This window comes from Solea senegalensis, linkage group LG1 (genome assembly GCF_019176455.1).
Source record: "Solea senegalensis isolate Sse05_10M linkage group LG1, IFAPA_SoseM_1, whole genome shotgun sequence".
NCBI classification, from domain to species: domain Eukaryota; kingdom Metazoa; phylum Chordata; class Actinopteri; order Pleuronectiformes; family Soleidae; genus Solea; species Solea senegalensis.
The window spans coordinates 29,713,592-29,733,570 of record NC_058021.1 but is presented as its reverse complement, the minus strand read 5'-3'; the positions used below and the strand labels follow the sequence as shown (position 1 = coordinate 29,733,570).

Here is a 19,979-nt window from a genome sequence, read left to right as displayed (position 1 = left end):
GAAAACCTGAAAATGTGTATTATATTGATTTTAATTTTTTCCTATTTGGTGTTTAGGCGTTTATATTTAGTTTGAAGTGTTGCACCAAAAATCATGAAAAACTATCGGAAACCAATGTCCACCATAGTTTCAATCCCTGGCTGCTATTGAAAATATTGTGATATAAACATGATTAGTTAATTGCAATGGGAGACATTGCCATTGCATTGGATTCAACTTTAACTCGTTTTCAGATATTGGAGAACTTTATATAATATAATATTTACATATAGATATGAAATCTGAATCCTTGCAATTGAATGTGGAAAACTTAAAGCTGTAGTGTGTAACTTTTTAAACATAAATGAATGTCTGTTAAATTCAAACCACAGTCAAATTAGTTCACACACACGAGTCTCTCATGTAAGTCAGTATTGCAGTGTTGTTTTTTTTTTGTGTCTGTGGAGACACAGCAATCTTACATCAAACCTGTTGGAGGCAGAACAGCAAAAATGTTTAGGGTAATCCCCGGATTTTCTGACATATGAATATGATGGAACAAATTTTGAAAGAAAACTTAAGGTTATGGGATTGACCTAGGTTCTCTGACATGGTGTGCTATTGAGATACTAAAAACAGATGTTGAAAAAGAGCTTAAGGTTAGGTTAGGGTTAACTCAGGTTCTCTGAAACATGAGCAAGGCAGCAACCAAATTCAAATGTTGGCAGAGAGAGTCTAGACCCAGTCTATTCAAATGGCGGCCCGTGGGGCACATGCGGCCCAGTACCAACTTCATAGTGGTACCTACCTACGTCACTCCCTACAGTCGTCTGATAGGTTTGATAGCAGTTCTTTTGTATTCTGTTAAAGGCACTACGACCAAAATTATTGTATTGCTAGTATTTTTTTAAATGCTGTATGTACATTTTTAAATTTGTCATTGCCTGCTGCAGAAAATGTCAGACCCAGCTAAACTTCTTATAACTGAGTTTATAATTGGTTTAGATAATGGATAGGGAGTCGTCCAACAGGCATTAGCAGTGTTTTAGAGACAGAAGTTGCACACTGGAGCTTTAATGTCTGCTTGGTGTTGTGCAGTAATGCTCCATCACATTTTTTTTTTTAATCTGTTACAAAACTGAATATTTAACAGATTATATTGCAACTTGCAGATCGATTAGATATTAACCCCAAATTGTTCAGTCATTCATGTGGCTTATACATACATTTAAGATAGTTACTTTAATAACAGGTCATGCTGTTAGCTTAATGACAGTGTGTTCTCAACATTTCCTGTGCTGCAGTATCCAGATTGGCCACAGGGTGTCGCACTTGCGCAGCTCAAGAAAGCGACAGTGGGAGACAGACGCTGTGAGTGATAAAATAAGCAAGATGCGGGTACATCACTATCAAGAAACCTCACTATCAGGCGCAACATGCGCACTATTAGTCCCTGTGAGAATAATGTGGGATTACAGGTGTTTGCTGAGATTAAGTCATGTCTTACTGAGCTGTGATTCAGACCCACAGTGGCTGTGTTTCCTGTGGAGGCTCCGATGATGAGCAATCTGACCCCAAACCGACCAACCAACAAACACGCTTCTGTTTAATTTGTCTGCAAAGTCGGGGAATTATTTGCGGAGGGCAAACCTCGTTAAATTCGACATGGACTCTCCACATTTCGCAAGCACGCAAAAGGTACTTCAAAGCGCCACATTAGCGCCATTTTAGTAAAGAATAAATAAAATAAATACTTGTAATCAAGATGTTTTTTTTACTGGATTTCCCAGCTGGGAAGAAAAGAGATATTTTAACAACACTGTTAGATGTGTTTCACACTCAAACAAAGACATGTAACAACTGCGAGTTTGAAGATTTTCTTTATCTCATTTTTTGTAATAAACATATAAATAATAAACTCTAGACATTTTTTGACACATCGCCCTGTTATGAAAGTTAACTGGTATGGTCTGCCTATATAGACTATCCAAACTGTGCATCTGCCGCAGGTCATCTCTATAAAACTATTTCCCTATTACAAAATATGAAAAGAAAAATACATTTTTTTAGTACATTTACAGGGAGTTACTTATTAATTTATCTCAACGAAACCGTCTCAGTTCTACTGTAGCTGTTACTGAATTGTCAGAATCTGCATTTTTTTAATGTTTCTCTCAGAAGAAAACGAGGGGGAAAAAAACAACAGAAAACACTCAACAAAAAAAATGCAAAGATAATGCAGACACGAGGCAGAATATCTGTCCCTCTCCGACAACTTAAAACCAACAGTTTCTAAAATAATACAATTCTGAATAAAACCAAGCAAATACAAGATTTTTGTTTTCCAATACTTCCCCCCAAACTACTGTATTTAAATTAAAATATATTCTCATATCTTACACTATTTCAAATAACGAAATGTGATTCGGTAGCGATCTGTCAAAATCTAATTTACAATTCTGTGTATAAAAATATAATTTATGGAACCCCGCGAAGTTTGTTCTCCCCAAAATATAACAGTCAGTTTGCACATATATGCACATATGAACATTGCAGCCTGTCAAAGTTTCTACACACTCTTTCTTTCTCTCTCTTTGCGCTATTTCTTTTTTCATCTTTTTTTGGAACATTTATTTCTTCTTTTTTTTCTTCTTTTTTTTTTACATTTTGAGATATACAAAAATAGATATGCACAATTCGCTGATCACACCGTTTCAGAATCCATTCGTGAGTCAGCAGCGAGTTCACATGAGAATAAATTATTCAAAGAGAAACTTTTTTAAGGCTCCATTCATTCTTTGAAAGGGAGGGAGGGAGGGGAGGGGGGGTTGGAGACGGACGGGGGGGACACATCTTGGAAAAGTCACTGAAATAAATATCCCAACTCCGCTGGGGCCTCTTGTTTTGTTCGTTTTTTTCTTTAATTACTATTTTTTATTTGTTGTTTTGTTTTTTTTTAACTTTTTAATCTACTGAATAGTTCACGTGTCCTACATTTGAGTCCCACTCCTCTGTGGCAGAGGTTTCAACTCGGGTATACCGACATCCCGAGTGGATGGATGGCGTGACTGTCCAAGAGCCATGTTCCTAACTGGTAAAGGATCTTGGAATACCAGTGCACGCCGTCGTTTTGCGCACTGGCCTGGTACTGGGAGCTGAAAAGCAACGAGGACACCCAGTGGGCGAGCCTGACCGGTGCCAGTGCCCAGTGCGCCAGCTCGTGGTTCTCGATCACTGCGTAACAGGACGCAAGGACCTGGTCCACGACCACCGTCCCCTGCACGGTCACAGGCGCGAAGGAGCCCTCGTGCTCTTGCGTGTAAATCCGTTTTACGGTCACAGACTGGAGTCCACTTCGCTCTGCGTCGAACACGAACACCTTCTGTCCAGGCTGGACCTGGCTCGCGAAAACCGCAGACATCCGCTTGGCCGCGTCCTCCGTGGACGTGTCGTTGTGGCCCACGAACAGGAGATGCGCCGCGGTGAGGGTGATTTTCTGGCCCGCGTCGGTTTCAATGACGTGGAAGAGCCTCCTGGTCGCCGAGTCTCGATCTATGAACATGATGAAGTCCGTGTAGAGCAGCTGTCCGTGCGTGTCCGCTGCCAGCACCTTGTCTCCGCTTTGCAGGTCCTTGACCGCCTTCTTGGTGCCGTCCTGCAGCGTGACCGTGGACGAGCCTGGGAAGCAGCCGCCCGACTTTGCCGCCACAGAGTTTTCTGTCAAAAAAGATAGAAAAATAAATAAATATAATACATATTGCACGAACACAACGTGATAATTATGTCATTACTGATTTGAGAATTAATCCTACACGCTTTTCTTCTTAAAGCTGTACAAATAAATCACACACATTTTGCGAAAGCTCTTTGAAAAACATCTTATTTTTATTTCCATCACGGTGCATGGGCCATATGCGTTTTTGCACAATGACGCCTGTGAGTGCACGGTCTCCTTCGTGCCAAATGCGTATTGACTTGGCCCGCGCGTTGTCTGAGGCGATAAAACTCAAAGCCTTGGCTCATCTATTCTTAATTAAAAAACCCAATAAAGAGCAGCCATTGATATTCTAAATCAGCCTGTGGATGGAGCCGCTCTCTGGTAAAGAACACTTACGCTTTTCCCAGCTACTCTTCCCATATTTGCTCAGGTGCAGAAACCTCCATGTGACAATTCACACAAACAGGCGACTCACAACTACTATTTACCCAGTGGAGCCACTTTTTCAAGCCTCTCGAGTTGTAGATTTGAATTTAAATGAGGGCCCGGACTCTTAAATGCTTTCTGTTGTGCAACATCAATGTCCCCTCTCTCCACCACCTCTCCCCGCATTGTTGTCAGCCTCGATGACAATAATTTTGGCCTTGGTGAAGCTCTTCACATACCAGTCTCCAGGATCACGCTGTCCCACACAGAGAAAAGGCGGTTTCCTACTCAGAATCTGGAGCTTTTAATCTTCTTTTAAGATTCCCGAGCATGAAATAAGGTGACAACTGAAAACCAGATTTACCCCGACCAATTCAACATTGTTCAGCCAAATCCTTTTGGTAAAGTCGCATGACCCCCAATGACACGTCGGCCAGGCCCATACTGTGATCTCAAAACGTGTGTTCTGAATGATAAATGAGGGATTTATCAATAAAGTCTGGCTCTAAGAGAAAGAGCCACGATGTCCTGTCTCTCAGTGGAGGCCTGAGAGGAAGATCGTTTTCACCAAAAAAAAAAAGAAAAAAAAAAGCACAAATAAAGACCCTAAAATCACTTAATTAAAGACAAGTAATGAGATTCTCAGAAATTCTGTTTGGCCAAGTCAGAAAACAACTTTAAAATCCAACAACACAACGACACAAAATCGTATTTTACTGTAGGGAAAAAAGGATTTCTAGGTCACATGGAACAAACAGCCTTGTTATATTATAGCCGTGGTTCCCACCATGAGACAGTGTGGGGCGATGTAAGATCAAGAAATAAGCTGCATGGCAAACGCTCATAAAAGCCTCAAGGTGACATGGAAATATGTATGTGATATTTCTTTCTGCAAACTATATTCCATGTTTCTGTGTTTCAATAAGTGCATCCCTGTAATTGATTAATAATTCATGTATTTCAGGGCAGCTGAATCAGCAGGACTGACTGAACCACTGTCACCTGACCTCGTTCCTTTCACCAAACGTTTTATTGGACACAAATAACCTGACGAAACTGTGCGTTCGCATCATGACACTGCAGCAGATTAAGTTTAAACGTGTTTCCATGAGTCACACCTGCCCTCCCACACGATTACAATCGCACCTGACAAAAAAATGAGAGCAGGTGACAGACTACAGTTTTCCGCCATATGCGCACGCATGACATGTTTTCAAAAAAGATGCCAACAAAGCTCCCCCTCCCCCGTGTCTCATTCGGGTCGTACCTGCTTTCACAGAGCAGTGGATGTGGGCTTTGGACTCATAATAGACCCAGTCGAATCCGGCCTCCACTGCGAGCCTGGACAGAGTGCCGTACTTGCTCTTGTCCCTGTCTGACGTGGTGATGTCCACGGCGCGGCCCTCGTAGTGCAGGGACTCCTCGAAGTGGTGTCCGTCCTCGTCCCAGCCCTCGGTGACCCGCAGCTTCACCCCGGGCCACTGGTTCATCACTGAGATGGCCAGCGAGTTCAGCTTGTCTTTGCATCTCTGCGGGGGGAGAGAGAGAGAGGAGATGAATCAATTAGTCACCTGTTGTGTCTTCAGTTTGGGTCATGGCGCACAGATTGGCGCTGACCTGTGCGTAAAAAGCGATAGAATCTGATGTTTGAGCACAAAATCCTTGTTTAATGACATGTTTTTGTTGCCAAGACGCACAGGTGGACACAGCTGCTTAAAAGACACCACATTTTTGGTGTAAAATAAGTGAAATGCCATCAGCACAGTGCAGAGCCGTGTTTCTGCTGTCAGATTAACAATCAAAAACAACGATCTGAGGCCTCCTCGGCTTCACCTGACCCTCATGATACTCTGGGACTTAAGTCTCTGATCCTGAATGTGAGCTTGCATTTCTCAGTGTGACCAGCAGCGTCAGGGGGGCACATGTCGGATAAGAAAGCTGCTGATGAAATATTGATAAGGCACCGCCTTCGCTTCACTGGCCTATATCATATGGGTCTTTGGTCTTGGAGAGGTGCGAGTTCGCGGCGGCCCTCTCTATCAGCACAAGACAGTCTTGCACCGAACGCATCACGCGCGCATTACACATTCATGAGCTGATATTAGGCCATGAAATGAGCGCGTCATTTGTTTGGTCGCAACAACGTGTCTGTTTTCTTTAAATCAATAATTGATGCGCAGGTGATATGAAGATGATCTTCAGGAGCCGCTGGAGCTTTTCAGATATCTGGAGTTGGCCCTGATAAATAAATCGTCGCGCCACAAAGCTCTGTGCGCTCTCCCTCAATGAAGATGCTTAGCCTTCTCCAAGACAACTATTCTCAACACTCAACCAATATGTCAAATAAAACATCACAAAGAGTCTTTTCAGTGCCACCGCGGAGGGAAAGTTTCATTCTTCTTCCTCTGCAAAGTCTTGGAAACGTGACATGCCTCCTTAAGTCGCGCTGGTTTTTTTGCCTGCTGACTGACAGACTTGTGAAATATCCACGGATGGTATATGGGAGAAACACAGAGGAGAGTCTCTGTGTGTGTTTGCGTGTGTGTGTGTGTGTGAGTGTGTGAGAGAGAGAGAGACCCACTGTCCTTGTCCCTTATGGACAGGCTGTGTGTCCCAAAGCAAGAATGTTCACACAGAAAAAGGAGGAATTGGGAAAAGTTCCTCTTATATCTGTGTCTTTTTTGTCGTCACACTTGTAGAATGTGTTGAGTAAAAACTGCTCCATTTAAAAACAAAAACAAAAACAAAAAACTCCCACAGTCTTAGTGGGTTTGTCGGAGTCAAGAGCCGTAAAGCTTAGCCTATTTATTAATTCATTAGGTCGTGTGCCGCAAATCAAGCCAAATTCTGCTCAGCCACCGTGAAGCGCAGCAGGGCGCCTAGCACCGGCGCTTTGTGCTCGGGGTAAAGTTGTTCAACAGCCTCCCTCTTAATCTTTTCACAAATGATTTGGTTAGAGGAAACACTTATCAGCTACCTGTCAGTGCAAACAAGCCGCCAACTCATCTCTCTTCCCCCCAGCCGTGTTCCTACTGCAGACTGCCAACAGAATCAGCTTTAAAACCCTTGTGTAAAATGTATATTTTAAAAGTTAACCCTAGTCCACTGTGGGAGACGTGTTTCTTTAAAGTCAAAACAAGTATATTTTGAATCTTAAACCCTATTTGCGTGTGATGAAACGAGTAAAATTGTTTGGAAATTGAGCAATCGGAGTGCGTAACAAACCATTTCCACTTATTCCCGGTCAAATGATATTCTCCTGCTCAGAGTGCAGTCAGGGTTTGTTGATAAGATGGACAGTTTTGCAGCTCAGCCTTCAAACTGATGATCCTGCTCACTTAAGGCCCCGTCACTCAATGAAACACTATCTGTAATTGTCTGTAAAACGCCTCTGTTGGCAGCCTTCCTGGGACTGAGCTGTGTCTTCATAGTTAAAGAGCAGGTGCTTGTTCCAGCGCTACTATGCAGTCTTGACTACACATCAGTGAACTGATTGATTAGAACATTAACTGCTCACACCTAAGGGAAGAAAACAGCAGACACGTGCCATGGCTCGTGTATGGATAAACCATCCATTTTCTACGGCGTGAGATGACGGAGAGAAATTCGCTGTGTTTGTGCGTAAAAAGCCCATATGGATTCGTGCGCAATGCCGTGGAACAGCGCTCAGACTGTTGGCACAGCGTAAATCCTCATGTGATCATACGTATGTCCTTTTTCAGACCACAAACCAGCTCCAGTCACTCACTATTGGATGCTTTATTTTGATGTTTTTTGCGACGACATTTACGATAAGGACACTCTCACCTGTTTCAACTTACTGTTCACCCCCCCACTGGCCAAAGGTCGTAAGTTCAAATTGCGTCTCGGGCCCAGTCAGGGCTGTATGCACAAAAGCTCTTTCATGTACGTTTCACACTTGTTTTTTTTTATAAACGCTCTAGTGATGGACCAGCCACTGCTTTGTTTTCATGTCAGTCAGTAAAACACAACGCTCTCCTCCTAAAATGATATTTAAACGCTGCCATAACAAACAAAATCCTTTGTCACCGCGTTAATATGACTGATGCCGACCTGCAAACACAAGTGTTTGTACATTAGGTGCGGCATCTTACACAGGTTGACACGCTTCTCTATATTCCCTCTTAATGAATGAAGCACCAAGACGCAACTGGACCCACTTTACGCATCGCGTCCCCAAGCACCTGTAAAGTCTAGCTCGGCGCGTATGAGAACCTATAGGTTTCATGGGAGAAGGAGGTGTGGGGAGGGCTGAGAGGGGGCGCCGAGTCCGCACGCACAGTGAATATTTCATCGTGCTCATGCATGGTGCGAGGCACGGGTTCAGGGACTCCGGCGCGCGCCCGGCGTTATCATCATCACCAGCAGCAGCAGCAGCAGCACCGGCATTTTATTATGACTGAGCCAATATCACCCAAGCGCCTTTAATAATTCACCAGCATCTGAGTGCTAAAAGTCATCGGCATCCTCCATCTCCCCGAGCCTCATCTTCTCTGCGCAGAACGCGCCGCGAGCTCTGATAATAAACATGAGGATGGAGTAAAAAAAAAGAAAAAAAGATGTCATCGTCCATGCAAGTGCATCTGTAAAAGGCACCATCACCTCTGTGCGCCACGCGCCTATAATTGATCGAGTCCCACCCGCTTATGAAGTCCTGAACACTCTCAAAGAAATGTCACTGTTTTCACGCGCTGGTGCACACCAGGCGAAAGGGGCTAAATTACAGCAGCCTGCGCGAGAAAATGTCTGAATGAGCCACGCCATGCCTGAATGAGCCCGGCTGTTTGAAGCGGTGCGCATGTTTCCCCAAGGCTGGAATAAAGAAAGGGCGCTTTAATATAAAAGCTTCAATATGCAACAAACACTGAATGCCTTCATGAAATAGAAGGCGGCATGTGTGTGTGCGCGCGCTGTAAGGCAACAAATGCTGTTTGTTTCACATAGATACAAATATAGATATGAGGAGAAGGGCACATAAATATTTTAAATACACTGTCACAATCATGAAGGCCGAGTGTCCTGACTGTCCGCCTGCTGCACATTTACTTCTCCAGCTTGGATTTTCCTACAGTCGCTCTCAGCCTGCAGCCCCTGCAAACTCCCAGGCTGCTGCTGCTGCTGCCGCTGCTGCTGCTGCTGCTGCTGCTGCTGCACATTAAGCGCATCTGCTTTTACAGTGAAGTTAAAAGGCTCAGAGTGAAGAGTTCAGCAGCGGGTAAAACACTCTTCACTTAAGGTGCGCAATCAGTCTGACAAGGAGGTTGTTGCAGTGCGCAGTGATGGTGCGTTAGGAGACGGCCGGTGGAGGAAAAAGGTGATTCAGCCTCCTTACCTGAGTCATTAGCCTGTCGGCACCGGTGTTCTCCTCATCCTTGAATATGATGTCTGTGTTATAATTGGGAGTCAGTTCTTTAAATCGCTCGGAGTTTCTTGTGATCTTGCCTTCGTATCTGCCGCTTGCCCCGAGGGTCTTCTCCGCCACGTTGGGGATGAACTGCTTGTACGCAAGAGGTGTCAGCTTCTTCGGGTGTCTTCTCCTGCCGTAGCCCCTGCCCGGTCCGCATCCCATCCCAGAGGACACCAAGGACACGCAGATGAGAGCGACCAAGACGATTCTGGTCCAGAGCAGCATTTTTGTTTTGTCCTTTAAGATCTCAAACGAGTTGCCGCCGCTTATCTCTATACCGCCTGCCTCTCCCGGCTCTCGCTATGTCCTTGTCTCCTCCTCTACTTCGCCTTCGCCTGGTCTCTACCGTGGCAGGTGCGGAAATGAACGCCTCAGACAAATGGTAATAACGGGGCGCATCGAAGGAGGGTTTAAAAAAAGTAGTGAGGGAATTAAAAGCCACGGGATCTCGAGTCGAGCTGCAGCCGCTTGTGTGAGGCGACCGCTTTTACTGCTTTGTATTATAGCACCCGATCTATAGCAGGGGAGGGACTTGATTGGCTCGCCTAGACAAACCCTCCTGATGTTATCCCACAAAAAAAAAAAATCTTAAAAGATTTCTTCCACCTGAGGGTGAGCCTGTGTTGGGGGGGGAGGAGGGGCAGTTCCATGGGAAAACATCAATTATACACCACGTTTTTCTTTTTTTCACCCTCCCATTTTCCAGATTCTACAGGAAAGGCAAAGGTAGACACAGGAGCACAGAGCTGAGCTCAATCTGAGGCAGTGCAGCTCAAGTGGTTTCTGTGTGTGTGTGTGTGTGTGTGTGTGTGTGCGGGGTAATTGAAGCGCGTTTGGAGGAACTTTCCGCACAGAATGCATTTACCGCATTTCCCAGGAGAATAAAACTGCCCGTAGACGCGCGTTGCGCACGTAGCAGATGATTTTTCATGACACCCCAGTACACACCAAATAAATAAATCAACGCAATCAATATTTAAGTTATGATAATTAACTGGTTATTGGATTTGTTTTGGTTGATTTGAGTCGGCTTTAACATTATTGTCCAACTCGAATACGCACTATTTTATTTCGACGTTTTCTGTGCTTTGACAAACTCTGTCAAACTTAAAAAGCAACCTCCTCTCAAATCTGCGGGTTGTGCGCACTGCTCCGTTTTACGCGTAAAACGCTGCGTTTTGTGCTCTTAAACGGTTTATCATTCACATTGTTACAACTCTGAATCTCAACCAACCAAACCTTTGTATACGATATGCGAAATCGTGCCAATTCTGATAGAATTCAATGTTTTTAATGCGTAAACTTGTGTTACGGGCCAGTGATCACCCTCATAGAGCTTATCCTCTCACTGTGTGTGTCATGACCCAAAGTCCACTTCTTCTGTGGCGGCTTTAACCCTGGCAACTGTTGTGTTTACATGTCACAGTGGCGGACGTGTTTGTGCGTAACACCCTCCTCACCTCCCTCCATTATAGGAGAGGATCAAACATGGAGCGCCAGCTCTTCTGTAATCACCTTTTCATAGGTTTTATGAGTTTTTATAACCTTTTTCCTTATTTCAATCACCAACCTTCCTGGATTTTCTCACCCCCTCACTCATTTATATCTTTGTGATTATAGCAATTAGGAAAGGTTTTTAGTGTTTTAGGCACCATCACACATACAACATACCTGTATCCGCTGTTCCGCACAAAACAGTGAACAAAAATGTTTCAGGAAGGGAAATTATTTGTGTGATAACAAAGAGTAATTACAGGAAGGAGGACTGTTTTGGGGCAACTTTAGCTCTCATCACACTGACAGCGTGGCACAGGTGCTCTGAAGTGAGGACAGATATGCCAGCCTTTGGTGTGGCTTCAGTCTCATTAAAGCTCACTCTGGCTGACCTCCAGTCTGGTGTCAGTTCAGTCTGTGCCAGGCTTGTGGCACCACAACCGGGGCAGGTGAGACTACCTGCTGCTCACTGAGATCATGAACATCAAGTGCTGGCCAAAAGGTGGCTTGTGGACTTGGCACACTGCTGTGTAACTCCCCCCCAACTACCAGTGATGGTTTTCAGTCTGCATATCGCTGAATTCCTTCTGTTTTTGCTAAATGTCATGGAGATTCTCAGGATGCCTTGGTTGGACTCCAGCAGATGTGCTGTTCAAACACAGAGCTGACAGCAGCAGTGGAGCCCTGAGGGACACCAGAGGTGCTGTTTGGCCTCAGGTCAGCGTCTTGGTTCAGGTGTCACAGCTCTGAGATAGAAAAAAAACCTGGCATCCTGCATGGACACCTCAAAACCACAGAGAGCGAGAGAGAAAGGAAGAAGAGGCAGTGACAATCCTCAGAGGTCACACTCTGTCTGTCCTCACATTCCAAACCGTACAAGTGTGCAATAATCACAAAATACAAGCGTGATCGTAATAATATGTGACAATAAAGTGACAAAATGTGCTGCTAAGCGATATAAATAATGAAGATATTGTGATGAATAATGCAGCTTAAAGAGAAAGGTGTGTTGCTGCGACAGACTGGGTTTTAGCTTGAGTTTCTCCCACAGAGGAAACCGACCATGTATGAGCCAGACCTGGGGCAAATAGTATTTGCAAACATGACACTTTGTTGTTTGGTCTTGGCCCCCTCCGGTGCCAGATGGGTGGAGTAAAGGCAATTGGGAGAATCACGACAGACAGACAGACAGTTCAGACAGTCAATCCAAGTATCTAAGGTCAATTCAGTGTGTAACCTATCCGATACTGTCTTGAATCTCAAAAGAAATACAAACACTTGCTGTAGCTTCTCGCAGATTGAAAAACAGGATCACAGATGTTGGGAGGGGGTGAATGCACGCTGAGAAGTAAACAACATGACTGTCGTACATATTTACGCCCGCATGAACAATTTAGAATTTCCCCTTTAGCTTCTGAGTTTGCCAAAATGGGTTTTGAAAGGCTTTCATAAACCCAACAGCTAAACCACAAAGGAGCACATAATCCTGTGATTTATGTTAGAACAAGCAAAGTGGAAATTTTCACCTGACAACGTTATTATCCAAGTTTCTCTCCTGTTGTTGTAAAAAAGCCACGTGAAACGTCTCAAACCGAAGACGTCTCACACCAGTCCCAAAAAAAAGAAAAGGCACGTATGGCTACGTGAAAACTGCCGCCATTTTATTACCACCTCTACTATGAAGGTGACGCAGCAAAAACTGTGTGCCGGGTTTTATGAAATAATTCTGGAGAGGGATTGAGGCCGTTACACAACTCTCATTAAGAAGTCTGTTGCATGTGATAGCTAATCCAGATTGAGGCGTGAAAACGGCCAATGAGTCATCAGTTTTTGGCCCCTTCTGTGTCCCCGCCAAGACCCAAAAACATTCACTCGCTTGACACGGAGCGTCTAAAACCTACGCCATCTTTCTTCGCAAAGCTCCAACTTTGGTATGACAATCAAGGGAATTAAGAGATATGCTTCGAAATCAGACTAAATCCACACCCATGTTTTATGTCTTTTTGTGCCACAGTTTCGATCAAGCACGAGCGAGATGCAACTGGATGTGGTTGAGCGGAGTTTTAGCAGTCTAAGTCCCCCCAATTACTGCTTTAAAGCCTCCTCCTGTCTGAATATTTTGTAACATTGTTAGACGGATTAGGACTACAGAATAATCACGCACAAACATATAAGTAGTGTCAGGCTTTCTGTGTGTGTGTGTTGTTTTCCCTTTTGCAGTGAATTGTCCTTTTTCTTTCAGCCCCAACAGAAAGCTGCCTTTTACTACAACCACAACTCACAGGTGGGGTCTGCATTCAGAACCCTTATCCTGCTGCGGACTTGTGACAAAGAGGTTACGTGAACATGTGTACTCTTTTGTCTGCGCTGTAAAGTTGGAATAATCTCCTCTTAAATGGTTTATCTAGGCTGCATGCATCGAGAATTAAAGAGTCAGAATTGAACCGTGCACATGTCGGTGCCCCGAGGCTATTCTCTGTGAAGCACAATGGGAATTTCACAATACAGTATGTGGAATCACAGCCCTCAGCGTGCCCCGGAGTCTGTAAAGGCATTTTATTTGCACTCTCCAGCCGCTCCCAATACTTAAACATTAAACGCCAAGGCTAGACAGGCAAAACCACTTTGAACTGCAGTGCAGGGTGAACTCAGTGGGAGGGGAAGGAGGTGAGTGAGTGGAGAGCGGGGGGCTGGTGTGTGTGTGTGTGTGTGTGTGTGTGCGCGATACTCCACCAGGTGAGTCAGTGCTGGTCGTCATGCAACACCATCACAATCTTAGGCAACGGTGACAGAAAAGGGAAGGGCTCAGTGGTATTGACAAGTATGTGTAGCTGTTTACTTACACCTCCGAGTGTGCTGAGAGTTTCTGAGGAAAAGGGTTTTGGTCTAATAAACACGATTGTGTGCCACAAAATGTTCATTCATTCAACATTTGAAAGTTAATCCTGGTATGCCTGTGTAATTCTGTCATCCATGATATCACTGTTAAAATGTAAATCATTTGGTGTTTGTCGCCTTAGAATCAGCCCATTTTCGAGTGTGTCTTAAGTCGCAAATCTTAAGGACTTGAGACTTGCTTGAGCAAAAATGACTTGACTTATGCAAATATTGAAGAGTTGACGTTAAAATTCGTTTTTGAAACACGGAAATTGTAAAACGGCAACCGAGGGACACCAACACCACAACATGAAACTTAATTTATCACTTCAAATCCCACAAAGGAAGTCAGTTGGTTGCTATTTCTCTCGTTAACGTCTTCTTGGTGAGTCGAAAGCTTGCTATGATTAGTTCGCCAAATGTTATGGTTTTTAGTCTAATATTTGAAATGCATTTCCATAATTTAATGTAGGCCGAATGTTAACATTCTTTGCATTTTAGGCTCCGTAGTTTTAGTTAGGATTAAGCGGTAGAAAATGGATGGATGGATAGCCAGTTGTATGGGACCATGAAGCAGTCCTTACATTGTATGAGTAATGCAGTGTTTCAGTGTTACAGATAAAACTCTATCTGTATATATTTAAATGGGGAAGATCTGGGAAATCATCTTCATCGTCTACATTCACACAGCTTGACTTGTAATTTGCTTGGTTGAAAGCAGGGACTCGAAATTAGCTTGCTTGATTCTTGCAAGAATGACTTTGGACTTGCTTGAGACTTGAAGGTTCAGACTTGAGACTTGCATATGTGTGACTGACTCCCATCTCTGGCACGTTTAGCTTGCTCTATATGGAGTCTGTCATCTTGTTGTTCCACAGCAGCCTGATTGTACTAAACAGCCGGCAATCTCTTATTTCTCTCTTGAAATGAGAGATATCAAAGAGAAGGCCAGGACACAAAGGGAAACCGTCTACAATGATGCAGCATCTTAACGTATGGTCTTAGAATCAGCCAAGTTCCAGAAACACTGGATCCTATAAGTTCTCCGTTGTGAGAACCTGCTACAGCGACACTTTTCAATCTCCAAATCCAAAATTTATCACAGATTCTCAAATCTCAAGCCAAATCAGTGACAATAATGACTTCTACTTTTAATTCACCACTTTGGATATACAAAGCTCATCCAACAACTGTTTGTTTTTTCTTGTGTAGTTGTGTAGGTTCTTTATGTTGGCATACAAATCTTTAAAAAAAAGAAGTGGTGTTGTCCTGCTGGTTGGCACAACAGACACACAAAAAGATGGTGGAAAGAGAAAAAAGATCGCAGTCTTGAACAAAGATATAAAGTTGAGTGAAGTGTCAAACCTGATTCACACTGGTGTGAGAGTATCGGCCAAGTGAGCGTGTGCACCTCTTAGAGACGAGTCTTCAGCGTTCGCTATCATTAAAGCAAGGACACAGATTCTATCTCTCTAATGAGCCCTTCAAGTGTGCGCTTCGAGTGTGTGCCATTTCACCCCGGGCCACGAAAAAACGGAGGTTATAATTCCCCTCTGACTGAAATGAGGTATCGGAACAAAACAAACAGCAGGAAAAGCTTAATCATGCGCCGTTAGCAGGCTACCACGCTACCCATGCCAACCACACAAACCACCTGTGTGTGTCTGGGAGTCGATGATGATACGCTCACATGCTGCTCAGGCATTCCTCTCCTCAATCAGCTCTTTCTCATCTGCCTCGATGATGTCTGCAAAACACTGTCTGTCATCAGATTGACAACCAGTTGTTTGTTTGTTACGTTGTGCGCTGAAGTACGGGCGGCTTGCATTGTCACGTTGACAAACATTACATTCCTGTGTCGTTTCCCCCTTTGATTTCAAATCCGAGCTAATTTGCCACCAATATTCCAGTTCTCTCCACGAAAACGAGGAAGAGCTTGCATGCTTCTGTGGTGTCGCAGCTTGTGTTGAATCAAATTTGGCAGCGATCAGTTCCACGGTAACTGATATCTTTCACTCTCTGAGCTTCGCTCATTTAAACTTTACTAATCCAGGAAATTGCTGCCACGGATCAAAGTTATAGCCTGGAAGGAAAAAGGAAGCCAAACAAAAGTGACACTGGCTCATTTTTTAGCCTGAGTTGTGACACAGATCTTTGTCAGCTGGATATTTGATGGCGTTTCAAAGTGAAAGTGGCCATAAATTTTGTGTTGGATGTAGCCACAGTCGCCACTGCCGCGGTTTGAGCGATGATCAATGCTGTTTGTGGCCACTGATAAACGACAGAGGTGAGAAACTCAGTGGTGCAGATATTTCCTGGCGGCGTTCATATTGTGTTTGTTCATTTATTGTGAAAAAGTTTGGCTTTTTCCAGGTCAGTCAAATCAATGTGTTACCGTGAAGTGGCTGATTAATATCAGAAGAAAATTACCTAACTTTGTGCCCCCTGTGTGCCAGGGTTCACTTAAGGACTGTATGGAAATTATTGTAGTGGTGAGGAAAAGGCATATACTCAATTGTCAACTCAATAATATCCCAAAGTAATGTGGCACAGAAAGACACAGATACGGCGACGACGTATCAAGTGCAGGCATAACATGGGCAACAAAAATGTTAACCTAGTCTGATGAATATTCCAGCTATACTGTCATTTTGTGTTTTTCCTGGAAAAAGGTACAGTTCAATAATAATTTCCGATATCATAAAATCCAGTATCTGTGCGAGAAAATTCTAATCTTCAGCCAACTTTAAGTTTAATTACTCACAAATTCTCATAACCAGAACTGGTGTTCGATATAAACTGCCAAATCATAGGAAACGACACAAACGAGGCACCTTTCAAGGTTCTATCACTAGATACCAAGGCGCCAGGCATCTGGACCAGATACACTATCTCAAGTCTTATTATGTATCAGACTTCTCATCACTGACTCAGAGACACATCACTGGTCATCTCACCTGATCAAATCAAAAATCTCCAAAACACTTTTAAACCATTTCAAGCTATTTCAAAGACATAATTCTCCAACTGTGGAACAAATATTCTTAACCAGCCCACTACATGATTCAGCTAATGCTGTTACTGACTTTTATTTAGCCTTTTTACAGTCTGTGCATAGGATTTAATTGGATTTTTACATTTTTATCCGTCCAACATCCAGTGATTTATCGGTCCGACACCGATACTGAGTATTATATCGACTTATTTCTTTACTAGATCACCTTTACCTTCCTGCCTTATCTTTGTAAGACTGAAAAGTGATGTCTGTTGAGCTCTGATCCAAACACACTGTCGGCAAAACCAAATCATCTAAGAAGACAATAACGGGCAGAGCATAAATCCTATAGCTGTAGTCATACACAAAGTGAAGCAAAATGTGTTAAAAAAAGTGCAAATTGACAAGCACTCGCCTGCTTCTGGGAGGGGAACAGTGACTGTGGCCGTTTGTGTGTGCGCCTATGAGAGGGAATAACAGCCCAACAAGTGTTTTTGAGACAAGTGACCGTCAGAGCAGCCTGACTGTGTCTACAGAGTATCGGGAAGACAGTCTGGTTGGGAGTTGAGTGTCTGAGAGAGTCCAGGTGAAGAGACCTGGGAGCTGGTGTTGATGGAAAATGTCAAACGCTGCTCTGGAGGATGAGTGTGATTAGTACCCAGACTGCACCTCTCTCCCACCTTGACTCTTCTGAATAACAATACACACCTCAAGATATTGTTGCACCTTGTTTTTTCCCTTTATCACCCAAAACCTCCTTGAAACATCAAATGGATCGTGGTCGGAGCAAATCCCTTTACAAGTGCTTCATAAAAAGCTGCCAAACACTCGGTCATTCATACTTATTTTTATGATTTGTTTAGCCAGCCAGTGGTTGTGTGGGCTGTGGCTTATTTGTCTTACGTTGGCTTCTGTTTTTGTCCGTGGAGGGAAAAAAATAATATGGGGCAGTGACCTGCATTAAAACTCCTTTGATGTCAGAACGTGACGGAGAGATGAAACCAAAGGAGAAAACAATAAAAGCCACAGACAGATAACTTGATGTAATAGGTGTGACTATTGACCTAATAGACCCACGGCTCGTATCATGAGGTTTAACAACAGCACCATAAAAGAAAGTCTGTTTATTTCTTTTAAGGTTAGACACTATCAGTTTATGTTATGAACACTTAGTTTTGGTGGATTGTCGGGCATTTGGAAAACTGGAGGGTCAACACTGACACTGAGCTGTTGAGTAATGCCAAGCTCCAAATTGTTTGATTTATTTGATTAGAGTCCAACTCATTAACTTGTGAGAAAAAAGTCTGGCTCCAACTTTTAATTTTGTTCACTAGTGAGTTGCCGTTACTTTTTTTTAAAAACTCTCAAAATAAGGGAAATGTGTCTCAAGAGCAAACTAAACAATGACTGGTTACATAAGACGATAATTCGTGATAGTATTTCACAGACTTTCAAAATTTAAGTGTTTGATTTGATGTGAAGTGACAGAGTTCACAGTAAAAACACAAAAAAAGTGCACAAAAGGAATCTGTAATTAATAAAAACATACAGCAATAACTCATTTTAACTTGATATTAAAGGGCGCTTTCACCCAATTTTTTTTCCGCTTCTTCAAATGAAGAATAAACTTCAAATCATTATGATGCGCCTGTGTTTGTTTAATTCAACCAAATTTGACCAGTTCTTGAGCAGTTTTCACTGCTGTGTTTTCTGTGCAATGACAATAAAAGGAAGTCTAAGTCCAAGTTCTTTTATCTTTTTATTTATTTTTGCACGACAGATCATTTACTCTTGACTGAACTTGACAGAAACACAGTAAAGAGCAGTGTAGGGCTTTTATTTTCTTTCAAGGAAGTGACTTTGACATCGACGATCTGATAATCAAACAACACATTTATCTCTGGATATTAGTAAAAAAAAAAAGTAAAGTATATTTTTGGGTTTAAGTGCCCTTTAAGTGACGCGCCGCGCCCAGCTAACAACTTCTGGTTCCCAAAACAGTGGGTTACCTTTTAGTTGCAGGAATGTTCCCTGAAAGTTCGCCATAAGTAGTCCTATGGTTATCACGGAAACTTTTCCTAATGTTCGCCCAATGTTAGCTTTTGGTTGCACATTCAGTTTCCAGAACGTTCCAGGTGACGTTACTTATGTCCTTTATTCAACCTATTAGGGAACCTTTTTAGAACGTTCCTTGGGTTACATGTAGCCACATGAATAATTCTTAAAGTTCTACTGTGTAAACGTTAGAAAGGGATTATTGGCAGAATTTGAATATACTGCTCATAACTACACTAGCATGAGTGTACAATCATTTTACAATTAAAATAAATAACCTGAGAGTAAGAGTTACATATGAATTTTAGGCAGTTAAGGCCACCGTAGTTCTCTGATCCTCTGGTGGAAAGCAGTGGAGTTTGTTGCCCTCTTCGCCCTTAGATGTCACTAATTCTAACCTATTGGACCTTAAATATCAAAACATTCTGGCATATTGAGGAACACTGGCCATGCTCATGTTGCCATAGGCATATGAATATTCACGCTTTCAGATTCATGCATGTTAAGGTCACATTCTTTCACATTCCGCCAGGGTTCAAGCAGTCTAAAGAGCGACCGCCTCTCCTCGTCGATGTGTCTGTGTCGGTAAGCCGGGGCTAATCCTGTAGTGCCACTGCAATGGCTAAATATGTTTCAGCAACACAAACAAGAAAGGAAGTGGAACATTGCTTTAGGAGGAATATACTGTATGGAGGAAAAAGATGGGACACGTCCGAGCATGTCCCAAACACCTTATTTCTTTGGGTTGTCGCGGGAGGTCAGACCAATCGCGAGCCGCACTGTGGCCCTAGATGTCGGTTTATGTTCTGAAATGTTTCAAGATAAGGTCTCAGAGGTGAAAGTACGATGCAGCCTGTGTCTGGCAGCCCACGCTGGGAGTGAACTTCACCCTATTTCCTGTCTACAGGTGGGAAACTCCTCATCCTTTATCTTTATTGCCTCAGAGAATGGCTGCCCGTCAGGAGCAGAGGGAGGAGTTTAGGGGTTGAAAGTTTTTTTCTTTTTTT

At 43.3% G+C, this 19,979-nt stretch overlaps 1 protein-coding gene across 1 annotated transcript; it reads right to left on the bottom strand.

Moving 5' to 3' along the window:
* Positions 1-1,202: 1,202 nt before the first annotated feature.
* Positions 1,203-10,047, bottom strand: shha (sonic hedgehog signaling molecule a). Its single transcript, XM_044022146.1, has 3 exons — positions 9,477-10,047; positions 5,391-5,652; positions 1,203-3,696 (listed from the first exon to the last, which is right to left on the bottom strand). The coding sequence occupies exons 1-3, from the start codon at positions 9,774-9,776 to the stop codon at positions 3,005-3,007; spliced, it is 1,254 nt and encodes a 417-aa protein (XP_043878081.1). The 5' UTR covers positions 9,777-10,047; the 3' UTR covers positions 1,203-3,004.
* Between the last annotated feature and the right edge of the window lie 9,932 nt (positions 10,048-19,979).